At 28.9% G+C, this 24532-nt stretch overlaps 2 protein-coding genes and 6 pseudogenes across 8 annotated transcripts, besides 2 other annotated features; 7 read left to right on the top strand and 1 right to left on the bottom strand.

Moving 5' to 3' along the window:
- Positions 1 to 3551: 3551 nt before the first annotated feature.
- Positions 3552 to 18268: a mobile genetic element.
- On the top strand, positions 4292 to 5172 carry TVAGG3_0597570 (annotated as a pseudogene). The gene has a single exon. A coding segment is annotated over exon 1 (881 nt).
- TVAGG3_0597560 (keratin-associated protein family) lies at positions 7996 to 8385 on the top strand (the record flags this gene model as incomplete). The annotated part of the gene is made up of 1 exon (XM_051239665.1): positions 7996 to 8385. One exon carries the CDS (start codon positions 7996 to 7998, stop codon positions 8383 to 8385), a length of 390 nt encoding a protein of 129 aa, XP_051097489.1.
- On the top strand, positions 9266 to 10347 carry TVAGG3_0597550 (annotated as a pseudogene). The gene has a single exon. A coding segment is annotated over exon 1 (1082 nt).
- TVAGG3_0597540 lies at positions 10478 to 11145 on the top strand (annotated as a pseudogene). The gene has a single exon. A coding segment is annotated over exon 1 (668 nt).
- TVAGG3_0597530 lies at positions 15638 to 17131 on the bottom strand (annotated as a pseudogene). Its single transcript has one exon. A coding segment is annotated over exon 1 (1494 nt).
- A 1454-nt stretch (positions 18269 to 19722) lies between the features above and the next one.
- Positions 19723 to 24532: part of a mobile genetic element that runs on past the window's edge.
- Positions 20120 to 20931, top strand: TVAGG3_0597510 (annotated as a pseudogene). Its single transcript has one exon. A coding segment is annotated over exon 1 (812 nt).
- On the top strand, positions 22011 to 22963 carry TVAGG3_0597500 (annotated as a pseudogene). Its single transcript has one exon. A coding segment is annotated over exon 1 (953 nt).
- TVAGG3_0597490 (DNA/RNA polymerase superfamily) lies at positions 23880 to 24452 on the top strand (the record flags this gene model as incomplete). Its single annotated transcript, XM_051239664.1, has 1 exon — positions 23880 to 24452. The coding sequence occupies one exon, from the start codon at positions 23880 to 23882 to the stop codon at positions 24450 to 24452; it is 573 nt and encodes a 190-aa protein (XP_051097488.1).

Here is a 24532-nt window from a genome sequence, read left to right as displayed (position 1 = left end):
ACAAAAAGAAAGAGAATTCCATAAAACAATAGTAGTATATGTGAAAGGGTTTAGTGACTTTTTTTGTTACATCTATATATAGACGATGCATTAAAATATAATTTATAAACACATTAAAAAAATTAACATTAATTTTAAAATAATTTATTTTTTATCTTTTATAAAAGAAGCTATATATAGATGATGTCAGATATTCCGCGATTAATTAAACATTGTTTAAATCCTGAATGGGTTAAACTTCAATTTAAAAATGAAGATTGTGAATTATTAAATGAATATGAAAGCCAAAATAAGCTAATGAGGTATAAATATAATGATAAAGAATATTTAATTTCATGGAATCAATGGAGTCATAATCAAAGACCTCATAAACGAGAAGAAGAAATTGAAAATAATGAAATGGAAATCATTGATGACATTAAAGAGGATGGAATTCCTAAATTTTGTAGAAAAACCTTTAGAACTAAGTTAGGAGCATATAAACGTAGAGTATTAAATCCTGAATACATAAAACATTTATTTAAAAAGGAAGACTGTGAATTATTAAACGTTAATGAATATGAAAATGCTAAATCAAAACTGAGATATAAATATATTGGAAGTGATGAAAGGTGTAAAGATAAAGATAAAGTTTATTCAGTTTCATATAATAACTGGCACACGTTAGGGATAAGAAAACATTTAGGAGATTATGGAAAATGTTCTGAATTCTTTAAATCTAGTATGTACGAGAGAGTAAAAGAAATTAGAAATAATTATTTTCATGAATGAAAAATAAATGAGAAAAATAAATTAGAAGCTAATGATTATTTGAATTTATGAAATCAATTATTTGATTCATTCTTTCTTCAATCTCTTCTATTCTTTTTGTTAAATCATCTATTTTCATTAATGAGGTGATTCTTGATTGAGGAATAGATTTCAAACTAACCACTCCTTTTATTTTTGAAATTTTGAATCCATCAACTTTAAACATTTTATTCAATTTACACGTTGTCAATTCTTCAAATAATTTTTTATTGTTAGCATAATTCATTAAATTCTTCAACAGATGAAAAAATTTTTATTTCAGTAATTGGTTTAACAACGTTTATTTTTTGTTGAACATTTTCACTTTCATTTATTTCTTCCTCTGTTTCATTTATTTTTAAAATGGTTTCATTTATCATTAAATAAAAATTAGAATATAAGTGATGAAATATATTTTTTAATTAATATTAAATCAGAAATGGCGGCAGGATTCTTTAAAAAATTATGGGATGGAATTAAGAAAGCTGCAGGTTGGGTTTATAAAAAGTTATTAAACCCTGTTGCAAACTTTTTGGCACCAGTAGCGAAAACGGCAGGAACTATCATAGGTGGAGTATTAGGTACTAAAGCAGGTAATCCGGCGATGGGAGCACAAGCAGGTAACGCAATTGGTGGAATTGCTGAAGGAATACTTAATAAAATAGGTAGATAGTGGAAAAATAAATAAATATTATTTTTATCTTAGTATCGGTTGTAGTCTTTGATAAACTTTTTCTCCTTTATTTAATATTTCTCTTATTGGGGCAGCTTTTGGTGTTATTGATTCAGCAACGTCACTAATTGCTTCTTTATTCTTAAATATCCAATTTGCTCCTTTCTTCATTGTTTCCCAAACTTTATGCGCTCCTCTTTTTACTTTATCCCACAGTTTCTTAAAGAATCCTGCAGCCATAGTTGATTATTTCATTAAAATTAAAAATTCATTTTCATCTTTTAATTTTGATTTTTTATTTATTAATAAATGACGACTAACTATTTAGTGCCAAACACTAAACCGATTAATGGAAATGTGTTTCATTCATTCGAAAAGATAAATGAAATATTCGCAAAGAATGATGGAAGAAGATATTATAGAGAACTTGAAAGTTCATGCTATGACTCTGATGCTCCATATTTTGATGATAAACAAACTCATTTAAGAATTACAAATCCGGCTCATGATGTGAACCAATTAGGTGACACATATATTAAACGCAAAGTTAAAGCAACTCTAGTTTCAAATAAAGCTTTCACATGTGATGCCGCTTTTAAATGCATGCGTTTATTCGTTGGTTACAAATCATCAAATCAAAGCTTTAAACAATTAGAAGTAGAAACCGAAAGAGGTGATGCCGGTTATCTTCAGATGGATTGTGCCCGTGAATCTTTCGCATTTGCAACATATAAACCAAAATCAGAAAGGAAAGTTAAAAAGTTTGTTCATTCGTTATATAATAATGTTCAAAAATATGATAACTCAGTATGTGGTAAATATATTGACCCTTCAGAAGTTTTCAAGAAAGCAAATGAAGAAGTTGATATCACTTTTGATATGATTATTCCGGTAAATGATTTGTTAGCATTTCAGGCGTTCGATGATTATCCTAAATCATTTGGTGAAATCATTCTTAAATATTATGTTTTCAGGGATACTTTAGTATTTTGTCAGGTTGACCCGTTAAGAGTTGCTGATTTACAAAATTACGTTTATGAAAAGATAACTGATGAAAATTATGAAAAGATTATGAATCATGTTTATAAATATGATCGCAAATTCCAACAAATCGGACTTCCTGCCAAATTAATTACAAGCTTAGCCGCTACATCTGCTGACGCAACAGTTGATGACGTTATTATTTCATGCACAAAGATGGAAGTTTTAGAGGATAAATGCATTACACCAGGATACGGTTTAATTGAAGAATCAGTTAAAGCAATACCACGTTTATTAGTAAGGAAGATCCATTCATGATTCCAGCTCAACATATTGACGTTCGTTCACTAAATGGAGGTTGCATCACTCCTGAAGGTATCAGCTCAGATTTCTCATACGCTCTTCATAATGTTACAGATGTTGTGTTACATTTCCGAAGAATGCAATGCAAAGAACAGTTTTAGAAAATCCAATGCTTCGAGGTCTTCAGGTCACTATAGATTCCAGAAACTTCCCCGATCAAGCGATGACCACAGTGGGTGACATATTCTTTACACGTATGCTTCAAGCTTCTGATTTAGATGGAGTGAATGAATGCACGGAAGAATACGAGGACTCATTAACTAGACCACTGAATGAGATGATGGCACACCATTAGCTAGAACATGGAAAGACCAAACTTCATTCTTATGCACTATTCCAGTTCAACGTGATGGAGCGGGTATATTCTTTGATGGATTAGAAACTTTCAACTCACAAGTTACAGTACAAGTGAAAGCTTATCCAATCATTCAGGGTGAAAATGACACTTACTGTTCAAAAGTGACAAATCCTCCTCAGGTTTGGTTTACTAGGACTACATATTGGACATGGACACCGGATGAAGGTTTGAAATATCATCCAACAGGTACACCACCCACAGTATAGAAGTTCATATGATGAAATATTGATGAATAGAAATGTTTAAAATTATAAATTTATTTTTGATTAAATGGATTTAAATTCTTATGAAGAATTAGCAGGAGTATATAATACATACGTAGATGATATGATTAATGAAGCATTGAGTGATAATAGAAATGCTCTATCTAAGGAAAAATTAATGAAAATTCCATATTCTGAATGTTACTTAAATTCAATCACTGCAGCAATTGGTAAACAAAATAAAGGTAAAACATTAACGATATTAAAACAAATTATCATTATTGCTAACACTTCCCCCTATTCACATGTGTTAATTTATATCAACCGTTCAGGTTCACCTTCAGATGATACATTTGAATCTTTAAAGCATTTAATCAAAATTCCAATTATTTATTTATCACAAGAAGAAGCAGAAGATTATTTAAAAAACTTTTTAATGTATAAAGAATTATATAATACAATCAAGAAGCAAGGATTAGAGGATAAAATTATTGATAAACAACGGGATGAATTATTTGAAACACTTTCTATTTCAAATTTTGATAGAGAATTTTTGCATTCACTCATTTTTCTAGATGATGCGTGAAATCAAAACTAATAACAAATGAGAAATCATATTTTAATCAGTTATTAACTCAATGTCGACACATTCAGTGTTCATTCTTATGGCTGTTCAATACTTCAAAGCATTAAACACAAACATTAAATCAAATCTATCAACCCTTTTCATTTTCAGTGGGTTTAGTCGTCAACAGTTGAACGTTATGCTTTATCAAGTGAATTTACCAATGAGCATTAATGAACTTTACACACAATATCAGCAATTAGGTGAACATGGAAAAATAATAGTTGATTTAAATAAAGGAAGTGTTAAATTTGATTAACTTTTTATAATTAATTTTTATTTTTTATTTATAATTAAACATGACAGAAATAGCAAATCTTCTACAGGTTCCATTAAAACAAGGGACAAACAAAAAGGGTGCATATAATAGAACTATGAAAGTTCCAGACGGAATGAAAGAATTAGTTCATATTGTTGCCGGTCTTCAAAAAGATGTTAAACAAATGAGAAACGTTTTAACATTACCAGAAGCTCAAGCATATGCCAAACGTCATGGTCCAAATTGGGAAGCACACGAAGCAGACATTACGGGTCCAAATGGAAAACCTGATGGTATAAATGAAGTTTTCGTTACTGATGGTCAAGGTAATATTAAAGTCATAAATGGTATAAATTAACTATATCTGATTATCCTAAACGTAAAGCATATAATGAACGTTATCCTATGCAATTTGATGAAAATGGAAAAGCTGTTAAACAATACATTGGAGAAGGTGAACATGGTCCAATTAATTCATACCGTCATAATCCATATTCTTATTTCAATGAAGAATTAAATGCTATTGAAGAGGGACCGGATGGATTACCACGATATGTTAATCAGTTTGATGGTCAATATGCAAATTTGAGACCTGAAATTCCAGCTAAGAAATTCTTTAAAGTTGCTTTATTCGATCCAGTGTTCAATGAACAGAAAGAAGCAATGAAAGCAGAATTTAAACCAATTCAAGTGGCAAGAATTTCTTCATCTTCACTTTCAGAAGCGTTCAAGGAATTGATAAAGAAACCACTTTATTCTCAACAAGGTTATAACTTTGATTTAATTAAAGAAAGTGATAGACGTAAATTAGAAAAATCAGATGGTTTTAAGAATGCATGTAATGAAATGATTAAAGATATTGTAAATGATAAAATAAGACTGGAAGAAACTCAAAGCAATATCAATAACATAATTGGTGCAGTTACAAAGAAAGTATAAGCAAACAATGATGAACCTTGGGATATTACCGTAACAACTAAATAAAACTTTAAATATATTTTTTTTTTTTATTCAATTATAAATGAGAAGACGTTTCACAAGTCAAAAGAACACTAACGCAAAAGCAGAGATTACGGTTGGTTATAACGTAAATGATGATAAATCACGAATTATTCAAAATGTTAAAGTTAATGTTAGCCCTGAATTAACAAGTCAGCAACTCAACCAAATTTATTAACTCGTGACTTACCAAAGAAAGAGGAGGAGCAAAATAAAGAAGATGGAGACCCAATCATTTTATCTGAACCCGGTAAAGAACCTGTTGAAATCCCACTTATCCAACATACCCCCCACCTCTTTCATCAAACATCGAGAACCCAGGAATCTACGATTACAGTCGCAATGCGCCATATAAAATAGACATTAATTCTGAATTAATGAAAATTTACCGTGATATAATAATTAATAATTATGATTCAATAATAAATTTAATTGACCAATCCGGTTTAATTATTTTACCTTATGAATCATTAATTCACATTATCGCCATTCTTTGTGATGTTCAGATTCAGACGTTAAGATTCAATTTTTCATAGATGATGAGGTTTCATGCTGCGGAACAGTTGCAAAAATAAATCCTATAAAGGATATTAGCACAATTAAGATATCAAAGAACGGAACAACAACTGAACTTCATTTAACATATAATGATATTTATAATAAAATAGTTGATGAATATAAAATATCACTTGAAAAATTCTTTGTTAAGGCTATTTAATATTCAAGCATTAACATTATTGAATAATAATCCTTTGAATCATAATCAATAATAATTGACCTTTCACCAGTTTCTATCGTTTGTTTTATTTCTTTTTGTTCCCCACTATCTGGATCGGTCATTGTAATTGTTTTTGTTATAGTATCAGCTTTATCTTTAACTTCAATCTTTTTTCCATCAGGATATTTAAACCAAAATTCCAAAAATTCGATATTGTCAATCTGTTCATATTTTAATCTATCAATTACATTTTTAATACCATCTGAAAATCTTATGAAATGGTCATTATATGGGTTTGATTGAACTAAATTTGAATGAAGTGAAATATAACCCGATGATGAATATGACATTGACTCATATTTTCTGAAAACACTAAAATTTATAACATGAATGAATTTCTTATTCGTTGAATTTATGAATTCTTGAGGTAATCTTATTCTAGTTTTATTTATCACTGGAAAATAACGCTTTACCATATTTTTAATCGTAATAAAAATGTCAATTATCAATATTATTTCGAATAATAACTGTGAATTAAATTTAACAGTTAGCGGAATTTATAATGTTACTCTCGTTTCTGTGAGTGGTAAATTTAATCCCATTCTTTTAGACCCTTCAGATTATATATCATTTATTAAAGATGACCATGAAAAAACGTATGATATGTATATAAATAATGTGATAACGAAATGGGATATTAACATGATTTTAAGTTATTTAAATGAATCATTTATCATATGGTATGAAGAAAATTTTAAATCAAAACCGATAAACTTTTTGAACTTGATGAAATAAATAACCTTATTAAATTTCCGCTGAAAATTAAATTTTGTACTCCTCATCTTCGTTCATTGTTGGGGATATTAAATTTTGAAAAAGATGTTGGGGATGTTTTGTATTCTGACACTGGTTCCAATTTCATTTTAATCAAATGTGATAAAGTTAATACCCCAATGAGATTTTCACATCAAACATTAGCCCCTAACTCTTACCCATCAATACAAAACATTTTATCCATCAACTTAAACATATTTTCTTTATCATATCCGTTTCAATTATCTGGGAATTCATTTATTCTTCATTCAAAAGATTTATCAAATATTAAATTTAGAATAACTGACCTATTTGATTGTGATTTAGAATTCATGAATGAAATATTATGGCAATTTCAAATAGAAAAAATAGGTGATGAGATAACAGATTAAATATTTATTTTTAAATCATAATAAATGATTAAACAACAGCAACCACAGCAACTTAAGGCACAGACCATTACATACGCCAATTTATTCGATTGTATCCAATGGTTCAAATGTAATTTAAATCAAGATGCTAAATTTAAATATTCAAATAATCCTATTAGATGCGTTAATAATAAATGGGTACTAATTTATGAAGTCAATCAAATTTTCATTAGTGAGGATGGGATAAATTATTATATGTTTAGTATGATGTCATCAGATTTGGAAATTGATTATACAAGTAAGTGGTATTACATTAACAACATGTATTTTATCCTACAAAATGATAAAATTTATAGATCATCTTCAATACCACAAGGTCAATTTGAACAAATTTTTCAAGCTGATGGAGACATTGAAGCTTTATGTTATGGATCAAATGTTTATGTTCTCGTTTCAGGTGAAATGGTCTATTCATATCCTGTAAGTTATAACAGACATATTTATTTATCACAGGATTTATCAAATTGGGAATTGGTTTATTCATTCACTCCAAAACTTACTCAAAATTATAGATTTACAAATTTATTTTATATTGATGGGTATTTCATTGCTTTAGGATGTGGTGATTTAGTAAATATCAGTAGGGATGGAAGAAACTGGTCTGAAATCACAAAATTTCAAGATGTTAGAAAAGCAATTTTCAAAAATAATACGTTAATATTGATAACAAGACCAGTTTTAAATACTCACCCAAATTCAATATTATATAATAAATTCAATATTCATAATGGATTAAATACAATTCTTGAGATGATTTACCCCATTGGTACTATTTATACGTCAATGAACTCAACAAATCCAGCAACAGTTCTGGGTTTCGGTACGTGGAAGCAGATTGTAGATAAATTCCTCTATTGTGCGAACTCTTCAAAGGAAACAGGAGGTTCGAAGAAAATTAAAGAAGCAAACTTACCCCCGCACACTCATACAGGAACTACAAACTTTTCTGGCGACCATAGCCACTCATTACGAGACCATCCATTATACAACTCAGAATATGAAGCTGGCTATGATGTTTTATCTCCAGATTATAACCATTCAGCAAAAAAGACTTTTCGACCAACTGAACCAGGAGGAAATCATGTCCATACTTTCACAACAAATCCAACAGGCTTGGGTAAAGATTACATGCCACCATTTATGACTGTATTTGCATGGTACCGTGTTTATTGAATGAACTAAATATATTTTATGTCTGTAATTAATTAGGTAATGAAGTAATGGATGAACTGCAGAAATAAATGTTTACGTTAATGGTTTCGTTAAGTGACTCAAAGAGTCCGGAGACAAAGTCTCATGTTTTTAGGTTATTCAATAATTAATTATTTTTGAAGAACTGAAGGGGTCACCAGGTCACCAGGTGGTCACCAGGTAATTTAACTTCTATGAAAAAATGTGACAACATGACATTTTGACAACATCACAGGAGGAAGGCAGTTATGACTTATTTTTGAAGAACTGAAGGGGTCACCAGGTCACCAGGTGGTCACCAGGTAATTTAACTTCTATGAAAAAATGTGACAACATGACATTTTGACAACATTTACGAAAATTTGATGTAGTCCAAAAATAAAGTTAGTTTTAAAATTATTTTTATTTTTTTATTCCTATATAAATGACAGCAACAAACAACAACAACAGCAACAACAACTATATCGTTTCTGATGAAAAAGTTATTGATTCATTAGCTGAGGAATTAGTTGTGGCAGAAACTAAAGCCCTCAACGAAAGAATTGGTGAAAACAAGATTGATTTACATAATTACCTCAAACATGATGGAGGAAGAGGAAGGAAAACTGGTACAGCTTTATTAGTAAATAAAATTTCGAATTTAACGATTATAGATGTTGATATCAATAAATCATACAATGATGAACTTAAAGAAACAGTTAGAAAAGACATTTTATCAAAACTTTCGGATAAAGATGTTATCGTTAAAACTGCATCAGGAGGTCTTCACATTTATTGCAACACTAATTTCTTCTATTCAACCTCGAACAGAATGATTAAATGCTATTCCTGCAATGATTATGATATTGATATCATGACTTCTATTGATAATTCAAAGCGTTCATTAGTGGTTATGGCTGATTCAAGAGTTCGCAAGAATGCAACAGAACCAATCAATACATACTCATTCATTCGTGGAAGTTATGATTCAACATTAACCAGAACAGTGAATGATATATTAAATGATTTGAATATTAAGGTAAGAGTTGAACAAAAGAATGAAGAAATAAAGAGTATAATGAATGAAAACAAAGATGTAAACATTGACGATAAACTAGCTCAAAGCATAGTTGATGGCATCTGTGAGTTTGAAGTACATAATGACGGTGGAAACATGAATTTAGAAAAAGAAGTTACATTATTCACACTGTTTCAAGCAATTAATTCGTTACCTAATCATTTGATTAATGAAGCATACGATAACGTTTATAACTTCTGCAATTTAACAGAAAATGCAAAAAGTAATTTTGAAAAAGCACGTAGTAGATATGCACATTTAATGACTTCTCCATTTGTTTTAGTGAAGATTCTAAAACTTTATCAAAAGGAATATTATGATGAATATGTTTTGCCTTTATTACGTAAGCCAAAAATAACATTTGATATAAAACTTGATGATTCATTTTTGATAACAGATATTAGACGCAAGGCTGAAAATCATCAGTATAAAAACAGTTCTGAAGTAATTGAGGATTTATCACGTGTAATCCGTTTTGTAGATTGTGGAAACAAATATTTCATTCAAAAGGACTATAATATCCACGACAAAATGAATCAAATATCATTCGTTCTTCAATCAAACATGAAAGAGTCACTCAAAATGATTAAATTATTTAAAGAAGAAGGTAAAACCATAACAGCATGGGATGTACTACTAAATCAATTGTCTTCATTAACCGTTAAGGGTGTTTGCTTTAAATCTATTCCCCAGATGTTTTCTCAACGTTTCAAGGTTATAAATACAACATTCTCGAAAACCAGATTACTCAAAAATTGAGATGTTTATGAATTTCATTAAAGAAGCCATTTGTGATAATAACGATGAAGTGTATAAATACCTTCTCGGTTGGATTGCATCAATGATTCAACATCCTGGAATCAAGAATGAAACAGCAATTATTTTGAAGGACTTCAGGGAACAGGTAAAAACAGATTCACAGACATTATTTCTGAACTTCTCGCTGGTTATTCATGTAAAAACATTACTGAAATAGGTGAGCTAACGGGTAATTTCAACTCAGTAGTTGAGAATAAAATGTTTCTTGTACTTAATGAACTCAAGAATGTGGGTGAAGATAGACTTGCAAACTTCAACGCTTTGAAATCAATTATTACGGATAATGAGATTAGAATTAATGAAAAGAATCAACCCAGAAGAACAGCTCAGAATGTTGCAAACTTCATTTTCGTAACTAATAACGTTTACCCTGTCAAAATTGAAGTTGGAGACAGAAGATATGTAGTTTTAAGAGTTAATGGTAAATTTAAGGGTCAATTTGATTACTTCAAGAATTTAATGGATTCATGCACAAAGGAATTTTATGATAATTTACTGACGTATTTTATGCAATATGACATTTCATCATTTAATGTACGAATCATACCGATGACTGAAGCCAAACAAGATTTAATTGAATTATCATCAAATCTTTAGATGTATGGATAAATACACATTATGATGAATTGTGTGCAGGTATGACGTGTAAAAATGCTCTATTCTGCAAACCATCAGACATGAAAGACAAGAATTTCCAAATGAGTATTAAGGATAAATGTGAAAGGAAACAAAGAAAAATAGATGGTAAACAGACATGGTATTATGTTTTGAAAGAAGAAATGAAAGGATTATATAAACAGGTTGAACCAAACGATAATGAGGATTCATTTACTGACGATGAAATACCTGTAAATGAAGCTTTATAAAGTATGATTTGAATTTATTTTTGCCTTCCTCCTTTCATACCTGTTGTCTAAATGTCATGTTGTCTCATTTTTTCAGAAAAGTTAAATTACCTGGTGACCACCTGGTGACCCGGTGACCTCATCAGTTCTTCAAAAATAAATAATTATTGAATAACCCATGACTGTTGTCAAAATGTCATGTTGTCACATTTTTTCATAGAAGTTAAATTACCTGGTGACACCTGGTGTGACCTCATCAGTTCTTCAAAATAAATAATTATTGAATAACCCATGACTGTTGTCAAAATGTCATGTTGTCACATTTTTTCATAGAAGTTAAATTACCTGGTGACCACCTGGTGACCTGGTGACCCCTTCAGTTCTTCAAAAATAATTAATTATTGAATAACCTAAAAACATTAACGATAAAATAAGTGATAACAAATTTTTATTTTTATCATAAATGAATACCCCACAAGCTCAAAATTTACCACGAATCATAACAAGGGAGGAAATGATAAAAATGATGCAAGAACATGTTAAAAATAACAAACCACTAAAATTGAGAAAATGTGGTTATGCAGTAATGATGGAAAGAGAGATGTTGTCGAAGAGGAATAAAAATTAAATTTGGATTGAGTTTAAAAATTCATCTTTATTAAATTCATCTCTTCCAATCAATTTATTTATTCTATTAAATTCTTTTATTTTTGCTTCACTCAGTTTAAGGATTGAACGTAAGTTTCTAATTTTTCGATTATTTCTTTATCGTTTTCAACCCCACCACATTGCGACTTCTTTTTGTAATAGCATATTTTTGATTTAATTCTGTTTAGTTTCTTTTTATATTCATTGTCTGGACTCTTGACTGCTTGTTGTCACTCATTTCTTACGAAATAAAAAAATTAAATAATATTTAAATATAATGGAGTAATAAAATAAATCGGAATTTCTATTAATTTATTGTCAACTTCAACTAATGCATTGCCGTTAATATATCTAACAAATTCAGCTATTGTGTCAAATCTTCGTCTTCTTTTTGTCATTGATTTATCAGTTTTTCCATAATCGAGATGAATTAAAACTTTTTCCTTGTTTAAAATTCATGAGCCCCGAATTAATTTGTTCACGTTTAACATCATTTAACCTTTCCATTTGCTTTCTAATATATTCCCATTCTTTTGAAATATCATTTTTCATTTCCACTGGTTTCATGTTTATAGTTCTATGCCATGTATTATTGTAATAATATACTAACTGCTGTATGATGGAGTCATGATTTCCATCCCAGTATATCTGACCGTTAACCCCTAACGCATCTCTAAGAGTTCTCATTACCGCATCAACTATTTTATTATGAAACGTATATGGAGAGGATGAAAAGTAAAAATTAATTTGTGGGAAATAATGAGCCATAGCTGCCTGAAATCCTTTATCACCATCACCCCTATATTATCTACTCTTTCATGATCTAGTAAGTATTGAATAGCTCTTCGTGTTTCCTGTTCTGTTTTCCCTTTCACCGGAATGCAATATAAATATCTGGTGTTAATGTTAATGGCAAATAAATAAGTAACGTTTCCTTTTGAATATTCCAGATGATCGATTTCGTATGAATATGGATATGGAGCAAATGAAGGGCGACTAAATTTTTCCTTTAACGGTTGAATTTTTGGGTCAATTGGTTTATTTAATATCTTGAAATCCTTTTTAAAATCTTTTTGCTTCTTTAATGTTTGAAATGGATATAATAAAGTGAATGATGAAGGATTAACTGAAGGAGGAGGAGGTACTGTCGTTGGAGGTTTTGGTTGTTGCAAGTGGTTTAATTTTATCTGCTTTGATTTTGGATTTCATTCCTCCTTCATTAATTCTGGATGTATTCTATTCATTTGTTTTAAATATGCTGTATATAAAGGTTTGATATACTTTCCCGCTTCGAGTTTATGTTGAAGGATGAATTCCAAAAGTTGATCTTCATTTAAAAGTCGGGCTGAATATGGTTTAACTAATGAATCATAAATTAAAGCTTGTGCTTCATTTATGGTCTGAAGGACCTGGGCGTTTTGCACCTTTGGTTTTTGCGGCTCGGGATTATATAATTTATATAATTCATCAATATCTTCTTCTGTTAATCTTTATTTTTGAAATCTTTCAATGTTTAAGCTGTGATTTAGTTTTTCCCTTGCATATTCATTATTTTTAATTTTGTCTTTAATTTTAGAAATTATTTTATCATGATATTTCAAAATTTCATTTTTATAATACGAATAATAATAATCCATATCATCACCCGTTATATTTTTATTATATTTTTGGAGATATGCTTTTAAATCATAATAATCAAGAAAATTTTGATTAAATACTAAATCATCAATTAAAATTTTTAAATCTGTGTTATCCATTTATATAAAAATAAAATAAATGTTTTAAGGGTGCCCACCTCTTTGAATCATAGTATCAAAGCCATCATTAACGGTTCCTTTTGTCTCTTCTGTGGCATTTCATTAAAATAAAAAAATAAATTGTATTAAATAAATGGCATACAACATCCATTTTCACAACATACAGCCTTAGTGTGTGCTCCTGTTAATGCAGTCTTACCGATTGTTAAGCGAGTCATTGACCCGTTTTTAAGTTGTAAATTAATATTCTGACCATCAAATATCACTTTATCATTTATTATATCCAAATAATTTTTAGGTGTTAATTGTTTATTTTGTCGTAAACTAACACCTTTCATTTTTTGCGCAATCTTTTTAAAATCACTTCCATCAATTGAACCGTTGAATGATGTATAACACTTAGGGCATAAAGCAACCATGTTATCACCTTGTTTCTCAATTGCTAAACCCAATAACTTCTTCTCATGTGCTTTTTCTTCAGCTTTATTCTTTAATTTAGGTTTAAATTTCTCATCAAAACAGAAGAAATCAAAAGGTGCGAATTTGTAAATGTTTTTATCATAAAATTTTTTATCGGTAACAATTGCTTGAAATGCTTGAGTGTTAGGAAGATTTGGGTCGCCAGCGATTGCCCAATAAGATGAATCAGTATCACCTTCAATGAAATGAAAACGATTAACATCCATGCATTTATACATAAAATCATAAATGAAAACCAAATACCAGTATTTAGCATTATCTAAAGTGAAGAATGCCTCTTGTAAACATGTATCACATCTATAAAATCTATCTTTAAGCATCACTTGATACGTATCTTCACCTATTTCTCTTATGTTTTTAAACTTATTTGACATACATGCAACGCGTGCCTTCTGTGCATTCATTATTTTAGTCTCTTGCGTAATTTTGTGTATTCATTGCATCGTAACCATATGATCCATTAAGTGAAATCTTGCAAAATAAACTTTTTCCTTTATTTCCTTCTAATTCAGCCTTTTGTCTTTCATTCATAAATTCGTTCGCAAATTCATTAAAACAAGTGTTTTTAGTAAATGTTAAAATTGATTGAATGTCATCAATGATAAAATGAAATCTGTCGATTAGATACCAAAGATAATAAGAAGAAAATGGTTGATATTGGTTGTGTGTTGATGCTAACTGAGTTAATTTTCTCTGTTTCTGGTCAACTGGTAAATTGTTTGATTTCATGTAATTATACATAAAACTGCCAATTGTTTTTTCATCTGTGATAATATCTAAGTTTCTTATTATCGGTAAAAAGTTTATGTAATCATTAATGTATTTTTCATCAATGTGACCCTTTACTTCAGCCACGAATAAAGTATTTTTCTTCTTAATTATTCCCAGTGCTTTTGCTTTCTTTGTTGCTGTATCACAAATGATAACACCATTCAATCTTCCCGGCATATACATTTTATGGTCAGTATATTGAATGAAATCATGAGGATTAGATGAAAATGATGAAGGATATAATGAATTAAAATCAAACACCAAAAATGAGTCATGATATTGGTGGTGTCCTCATTTGATACAGTTTTAGTTTCTGGATTATATGAAATTTTATTAATGTGCGTGATTCCTTTAAGATTTACTCTATGTTGAACATTTGATAAACCACCAGTAATTCCATTACGGAGAATGTGATAAGCTTCAACTGAATCTAAAGTCATTGGTAAATTATTTTTTAATGCATAATTTCTTAAATTGATTCTTAAACGTTGAACATCTTCATCTTTATTTGATTTTACGACATTGCAATAACACACATTAACTGACAATTTTCTTTGGTATGTGGTTTTTCATTATCGATTCTATCTAATGTTGGTTTATTAGCATATGTAAACGCTTTACCACACATTTTGCATTTAGATGAAAGGATTAAATCGTGATAGTATTGATAGTCATCCATTGAAACATTATTTTTAGTATCCCTTTCTGCTTTTTCATCTTGTTTCTTATATGATTCAATTTTATATTTCCAATACTTTTTCGTTAATTCAAAACTTGATTCCACATTTTCTTCCTCAGGATATTTTTCGTTAGGATTAAAGTCTTTATATGCTAAAGCGTAACGAATCATTGAAGCATTCGATGATAAAGAAAGATTATGAAGCATATCAATTTTATAAACAAATGTTTCTTCAATAATTTTATCAATTGGGTCAATCATAATTTCAACATCTTTATTGCAATAATGAATAAAATATTCTAATCTATTCTTAAAATTTTTAGCATCATTGAGATATATTTGATAATCACTATCTGATATAGTTTCTTGAGTTAATGCTGAATAAAATGAATCTTTCGTGAATGGTTCCACTTTATATAATTCTTCTTCGTAATTTTCCCATGTGATGAATTGATAAGGGAAAAAGGATTTAACACGTGATTTATTGTTTCCGAAATCTTGAGTGAATTGGTCTAATGTCCCACCCGCTATATAATTTCTGATGTCAATAAATCTCAATTCATATGGAACGTTTGTTTTCTTTACAATGATTTGCTTAAATTGTGAAGATGAACCCAGCATTGATTTTATTTTCCATTTTGCGGTGTTTAAATCACGAAGAATTAAATTTAAATCAAACTTTCCCGAATTAAAAACCTATGATATTCACTTTATTGAATTCCTCATCTAGAAGTTCTTTAAATGCTTCCTTTTGTTTTTCATTTAATGTTTGTGACTTCATTAATTCTTCATATTGTTCAATATTTGATTCAACAACTAATGAACAGGTTGAAAATAAAAACTCAATCCAATCAGAGATGAACGAATCACTTGAAGTTAAGCAAAAATTCTTCGTAAATGTTTTATCACGGTCTACAACCTCGCCGCTTTGCGGCTTTAATTTAACCGTTGATGATACCATGAATGGTTTTAAGTAAGCGTTCAAAGTTGCACATTCAGAAAGTTGAAGTTCTTCTTTAGTCTCTAATGTTTCGAAGTCAAAAGTAATATAATATCTTGTTGGTTTATAATATTCCTGCAAATTATGTGCTAATAGCCATTGATATATCTTCTGTTTCGTGATATGTGGTGCATATGGTTGTTGTGTGTTTTGCAATTGAACGTCTTGAATTAATCTTCCATTATTTTCTTTACATTTCTCACAATGCTTTAAAAATCTTCTTTGGTTTTTCCTTTCTGGATCATCACGGATAGAATAAACTTCTTCTTTGCAAAAGGGGCAAACTCTATAGCCGGTGAGTGCTTCAACGTCTGTTATTCTGTCAGCGTGAAGTTTTCCACATGGACTCTGTGTTAATAAAATATTTACTGTTTCAAATTCTGGATCTATCATTATTGATTCCACTAATGGAAAGTCTACCTTGTTAATGTCTACGTCTTCTGGTTGAGGGTCACAATAATAAAAATCAATATTAACATTTAACATTCTTGCTAACCTCTCACTTTCTGATGAAATGTCAAATCCTTCATATGCATCTATTGCTTCATTTAAATAGCTTCTACGAGTTTTAGGATTAACACCATCAGGAATGTTATAGAAGCGTTTAAATAACCTTCTACCTTCAGCTCTAATTTGATTATCATTCATTTTAGCGGTTCCATTTTTATTCATTTATGTAAGAATAAAAATTAAAAAAATAAATAAAAATAAAGTTTATTTTTTTAAAGTCCAGGGCTAAAGCCCATAAAATGAATTAAGAACACATAAATTTTTATCATCTGCGACGTGACGAATACATTTTAATTTACTCAAGAATGCGTACCCTGATACATTAAATCTAATTCCTGTCTTATTTAATTTCACAACTTTGAAAAGGAATGTATGAATAGCTATAAAATGATGAGATGATGTTTTATGGGTTGCTTCCATTTTTTCTGAAATAAATGAATAAATATAATGTTTATAAGTTTTCATATCTTTTATGTTCTTAATAACGAATGGTATAGACCTTTCCACTTCGTCTTCCTTCGGTGCTGTTCTTTCATATGAAACATTATTGGTATCTTCAATAATGAAACCACAATCGCATAAAATTTTATAGGTTCCAATGGTTTCTTTTGATATTTTATCTAATAATCCAAAAACTTTATCAACACCTGTGCATTTATTTAAATAATAATTTGTGTAAATATCATGGTCTTCTTTCTTAATCGTATTTGTTGCATATGTTACATTTTTCAATGCTTTTTTGAATTTTTCAGAATCAAGAGGAGGTGAAAGTAATATACATGGATAATCTCCATCGTCAATAAACTGAAGCTTATGTTTATGAATAAATTTTGTGCCTTCTTCTGAAAGTGTTTCGTTTATTTCACCATCTAATAAATTTTTAGTAGATTCCAAAAAGTAATTTTTATATCTTTCTTCATGAGATTTCTGTACTTCTGATTCTGAAGCTGGGATATTCATTAAACCCTCTACTTCATTCTCATTATATTTTTCAACTTCTCTTAATTCCTTAATTTTTTCATCTATTTCATCTCTTATTTTTTCCAGTCTTTCAATTTCATCATATTCATCATCTTTAATTCGTTCTTCATAATATTCAGGGAAAACATCAGGTTCTTTAGGTTTTTCTTCTTCAGATGTGGGATATAAGAAATTTATAACATCATCTTTATTCATTTTTCCATCATAATTTAAATCATTTAAGAACTCGGCAAATTTTTGACAATTTCTTAAATAATATTTACTAACTTCATAACCTGCCTCCTTTAATATATCCTTTATTTCCCCGTTTGTGAATCCTAATTTTTTAACTTTGTTAGTTTTGACGCTCATTTCATACAAAATAAAAAAATAAATTATTCAAAAAATGTAAGACATGAATTTTTCTCATTTATTTTTCATTCATGAAAATAATTATTTCTAATTTCTTTTACTCTCTCGTACATACTAGATTTAAAGAATTCAGAACATTTCCCATAATCTCCTAAATGTTTTCTTATCCCTAACGTGTGCCAGTTATTATATGAAACTGAATAAACTTTATCTTTATCTTTACACCTTTCATCACTTCCAATATATTTATATCTCAGTTTTGATTTAGCATTTTCATATTCATTAACGTTTAATAATTCACAGTCTTCCTTTTTAAATAAATGTTTTATGTATTCAGGATTTAATACTCTACGTTTATATGCTCCTAACTTAGTTCTAAAGGTTTTTCTACAAAATTTAGGAATTCCATCCTCTTTAATGTCATCAATGATTTCCATTTCATTATTTTCAATTTCTTCTTCTCGTTTATGAGGTCTTTGATTATGACTCCATTGATTCCATGAAATTAAATATTCTTTATCATTATATTTATACCTCATTAGCTTATTTTGGCTTTCATATTCATTTAATAATTCACAATCTTCATTTTTAAATTGAAGTTTAACCCATTCAGGATTTAAACAATGTTTAATTAATCGCGGAATATCTGACATCATCTATATATAGCTTCTTTTATAAAAGATAAAAAATAAATTATTTTAAAATTAATGTTAATTTTTTTAATGTGTTTATAAATTATATTTTAATGCATCGTCTATATATAGATGTAACAAAAAAAGTCAGTAAACCCTTTCACATATACTACTAACAATGATGAATATTAAAATAAAGAGAATTCTATAAAACAATGATAAATACAAAAAGAAAGAGAAAAAAATTCATGTTAACATTTGCACCATGTTCAACTAAGATTTTGACAATTTCTATTGATTTCGATTTGATTGCAATACTAAGAGGGCATTCATCAATATTGAGAGAATTTGACAAAATAATGATGAATATGAGTAGAAAGAAAGCTCTATAAAACAATGATAAATATGAAAAGAAAGAGAATAAGTTTCATGTTAATATCTGCACCATGTTCAACTAAGATTTTGACAATTTCTGTTGATTTCGATTTGATTGCAATACTAAGAGGGAATTCATCAATATTGAGAGAATTTGACAAAATAATGATAAATACAAAAAGAAAGAGAATCCAATAAAACAAGTAGTATATGTGGAAGGGTTGTGTGACTTTTTTTGTAAACGTAAGAATTCATACAATATTGAACGATTTTGTATCATTTTTTTTAACATATGAAGTAAAAAATGTATGATTCTTACGGTTTTTATTCTTACGTTTTTGAATAAATTAAGATTTAAAAAATTTTCAAAATTGTAAGACATTTACACTCAGCCCATACATAACGAAATAAAAAATAAAAAATTGACTTCTTACGTAAAATTAAAACTAAGTTAAATTTATTTTATTTATTTTTTATTTTATAATAAATGAGTATAACAACTAATTCATTGAAATCTTTAAAGTTCACTAATTCAGAATTAGAAAATATTTTAGAAAATTTTGGAGACGGTTCTTATCCAACATATATGCAGAATGTGAAAGAGTTTTCCAGATTGTTGAATGAATTTAAATATAACGGACCAATTACTAAAAAGGCTATAATGAGATATTTATATCCCAAAAAAGTTGAAAAACAGGAGAATATTCCTCTTTATGGTCCAGAGGACCTGGGCTCAGAGAGCCTTGAAACATCTCCTGAATATTTTGAAGAAAAAATTAAACAAGATGAATATTATAACGATGAGATTGAGAAATTGGAACAATTAAGAGATGAAATAGATGAAAAAATTAAGGAATTAAGAAATGCTGAGAATGAAGTAGAGGGTTTAATGAATATCCCAGCTTCAGAATCAGAAGTTCAAAAATCACATGAGGAAAGATATAAAAATTACTTTTTGGAATCTACTAAAAATTTATTAGATGGTGATATTGACGAAACACTTTCAGAAGAAGGCACAAAATTTATTCATAAACATAAGCTTCAGTTTATTGACGATGGAGATTATCCATGTATATTACTTTCACCTCCTCTTGATTCTGAAAAATTCAAAAAAGCATTGAAAAATGTAACATATGCAACAAATACGATTAAGAAAGAAGACCATGATATTTACACAAATTATTATTTAAATAAATGCACAGGTGTTGATAAAGTTTTGATTTATTAGATAAAATATCAAAAGAAACCATTGGAACATATAAAATTTTATGTGATTGTGGTTTCATTGTTGAAGATACTAATAATGTTTCATATGAAAGAACAGCACCGAAGGAAGATGAAGTGGAAAGGTCTATACCATTCGTTATTAAGAACATAAAAGATATGAAAACTTATAAACATTATATTTATTCATTTATTTCAGAAAAAATGGAAGCAACCCATAAAACATCATCTCATCATTTTATAGCTATTCATACATTCCTTTTCAAAGTTGTGAAATTAAATAAGACAGGAATTAGATTTAATGTATCAGGGTACGCATTCTTGAGTAAATTAAAATGTATTCGTCACGTCGCAGATGATAAAAATTTATGTGTTCTTAATTCATTTTATGGGCTTTAACCCTGGACTCTCTGAGTCTCGGACTTTAAAAAAAATAAACTTTATTTTTATTTATTTTTTAATTTTTATTCTTACATAAATGAACAAAAATGGAACAGCTAAAATGAATGATAATCAAATTAGAGCAGAAGGTAGAAGGTTATTTAAACGCTTCTATAAATTCCTGATGGTGTTAATCCTAAAACTCGTAGAAGTTATTTAAATGAAGCCATAGATGCATATGAAGGATTTGACATTTCATCAGAAAGTGAGAGGTTAGCAAGAATGTTAAACGTTAATATTGATTTTTATTATTGTGACCCTCAACCAGAAGACGTAGACATTAACAAGGTAGACTTTCCATTAGTGGAATCAATAATGATAGATCCAGAATTTGAAACAGTAAATATTTTATTAACACAGAGTCCATGTGGAAAACTTCACGCTGACAGAATAACAGACGTTGAAGCACTCACTGGCTATAGAGTTTGTCCATATTGTAAAGAAGAAGTTTATTCTATCCGTGATGATCCAGAAAGGAAAAACCAAAGAAGATTTTTAAAGCATTGTGAGAAATGTAAAGAAAATAATGGAAGATTAATTCAAGACGTTCAATTGCAAAATACACAGCAACCATATGCACCACATATTACGAAACAGAAGATATATCAATGGCTATTAGCACATAATTTGCAGGAATATTATAAACCAACAAGATATTATATTACTTTTGACTTCGAAACATTAGAGACTAAAGAAGAACTTCAACTTTCTGAATGTGCAACTTTGAACGCTTACTTAAAACCATTTATGGTATCATCAACGGTTAAATTAAATGATAAAACATTTACGAGGAATTTTTGCTTAACATCAAGTGATTCGTTCATCTCTGATTGGATTGAATTTTTATTTTCAACCTGTTCATTAGTTGCTAAATCAAATATTGAACAATATGAAGAATTAATGAATACATTAAATGAGAAACAAAAGGAAGCAATGAAAGAGCTTTTAGATGAAGAATTCAATAAAGTGAATATCATAGGTTTTAATTCGGGAAAGTTTGATTTAAATTTAATTCTTCGTGATTTAAACACTGCAAAATGGAAAATAAAATCAATGCTGGGTTCTTCTTCTCAATTTAAGCAAATCATTGTAAAGAAAACAAACACTCCATATGAATTGAGATTTATTGACATCAGAAATTATATAGCGGGTGGGACATTAGACCAATTCACTCAAGATTTCGGAAACAATAAATCACGTGTTAAATCCTTTTTCCCTTATCAATTCATCACATGGGAGAATTACGAAGAAGAATTATATAAAGAGGAACCATTCACGAAAGATTCATTTTATTCAGCATTAACTCAAGAAACTATATCAGATAGTGATTATCAAATATATCTCAATGATGCTAAAAACTTTAAGAATAGATTAGAATATTTTATTCATTATTGCAATAAAGATGTTGAAATTATGATTGACCCAATTGATAAAATTATTGAAGAAACATTTGTTTATAAAATTGATATGCTTCATAATCTTTCTTTATCATCGAATGCTTCAATGATTCGTTACGCTTTAGCATATAAAGACTTTAATCCTAACGAAACATATCCAGAAGAAGAAAATGTGGAATCAAGTTTTGAATTAACGAAAAAGTATTGGAAATATAAAATTGAATCATATAAGAAACAAGATGAAAAAGCAGAAAGGGATACTAAAAACAATGTTTCAATGGATGATTTTCAATACTATCACGATTTAATCCTTTCATCTAAATGCAAAATGTGTGGTAAAGCGTTTACATATGCTAATAAACCAACATTGGATAGAATAGATAATGAAAAACCACATACTAAAGAAAATTGTCAGTTAATGTGTTGTTATTGCAATGTCGTAAAATCAAATAAAGATGAAGATGTTCAACGTTTAAGAATCAATTTAAGAAATTATGCATTAAAAAATAATTTACCAATGACTTTAGATTCAGTTGAAGCTTATCACATTCTCCGTAATGGAATTACTGGTGGTTTATCAAATGTTCAACATCGTGTTAATCTTAAAGGAATCACGCACATTAATAAACTTTCATATAATCCAGAAACTAAAACTGTATCAAATGAGGACACCACCAACATTATGACTCATTTCGTTGGTGTTGATTTTAATTCATTATATCCTTCATCATTTTCATCTAATCCTCATGATTTCATTCAATATACTGACCATAAAATGTATATGCCGGGAAGATTGAATGGTGTTATCATTTGTGATACAGCAACAAAGAAAGCAAAAGCACTGGGAATAATTAAGAAGAAAAATACTTTATTCGTGGCTGAAGTAAAGGGTCACATTGATGAAAAATACATTAATGATTACATAAACTTTTTACCGATAATAAGAAACTTAGATATTATCACAGATGAAAAAACAATTGGCAGTTTTATGTATAATTACATGAAATCAAACAATTTACCAGTTGACCAGAAACAGAGAAAATTAACTCAGTTAGCATCAACACACAACCAATATCAACCATTTTCTTCTTATTATCTTTGGTATCTAATCGACAGATTTCATTTTATCATTGATGACATTCAATCAATTTTAACATTTACTAAAAACACTTGTTTTAATGAATTTGCGAATGAATTTATGAACGAAAGACAAAAGGCTGAATTAGAAGGAAATAAAGGAAAAAGTTTATTTTGCAAGATTTCACTTAATGGATCATATGGTTACGATGCAATGAATACACAAAATTACGCAAAGACTAAAATAATGAATGCACAGAAGGCACGCGTTGCATGTATGTCAAATAAGTTTAAAAACATAAGAGAAATAGGAGAGGATACATATCAAGTGATGCTTAAAGATAGATTTTATAGATGTGAACATGTTTACAAGAGGCATTCTTCACTTTAGATAATGCTAAATACTGGTATTTGGTTTTCATTTATGATTTTATGTATAAATGCATGAATGTTAATCGTTTTCATTTCATTGAAGGTGATACTGATTCATCTTATTGGGCAATCGCTGGCGATCCAAATCTTCCTAACACTCAAGCATTTCAAGCAATTGTTACCGATAAACAATTTTATGATAAAAACATTTTCAAATTCGCACCTTTTGATTTCTTCTGTTTTGATGAGAAATTTAAACCTAAATTAAAGAATAAAGCTGAAGAAAAAGCACATGAGAAGAAGTTATTGGGTTTAGCAATTGAGAAACAAGGCGATAACATGGTTGCTTTATGTCCTAAGTGTTATACATCATTCAACGGTTCAATTGATGGAAGTGATTTTAAAAAGATTGCACAAAAAATGAAAGGTGTTAGTTTACGACAAAATAAACAATTAACACCTAAAAATTATTTGGATATAATAAATGATAAATTGATATTTGATGGTCAAAATATTAATTTACAACTTAAAAACGGGTCAATGACTCGCTTAACAATCGGTAAGACTGCATTAACAGGAGCACACACTAAGGCTGTATGTTGTGAAAATGGATGTTGTATGCCATTTATTTAATACAATTTAAAATTTTATTTTTAATAAAATGCCACAGAAGAGACAAAGAGGTGGGCACCCTTAAAACATTGATTTTATTT

The sequence above is a fragment of the Trichomonas vaginalis genome, chromosome II (assembly GCF_026262505.1).
Source record: "Trichomonas vaginalis G3 chromosome II, whole genome shotgun sequence".
Taxonomy (NCBI): domain Eukaryota; phylum Parabasalia; order Trichomonadida; family Trichomonadidae; genus Trichomonas; species Trichomonas vaginalis.
The sequence above is the reverse complement of the archived record's forward strand: the minus strand, read 5'-3'. Positions and strand labels throughout refer to the sequence as shown.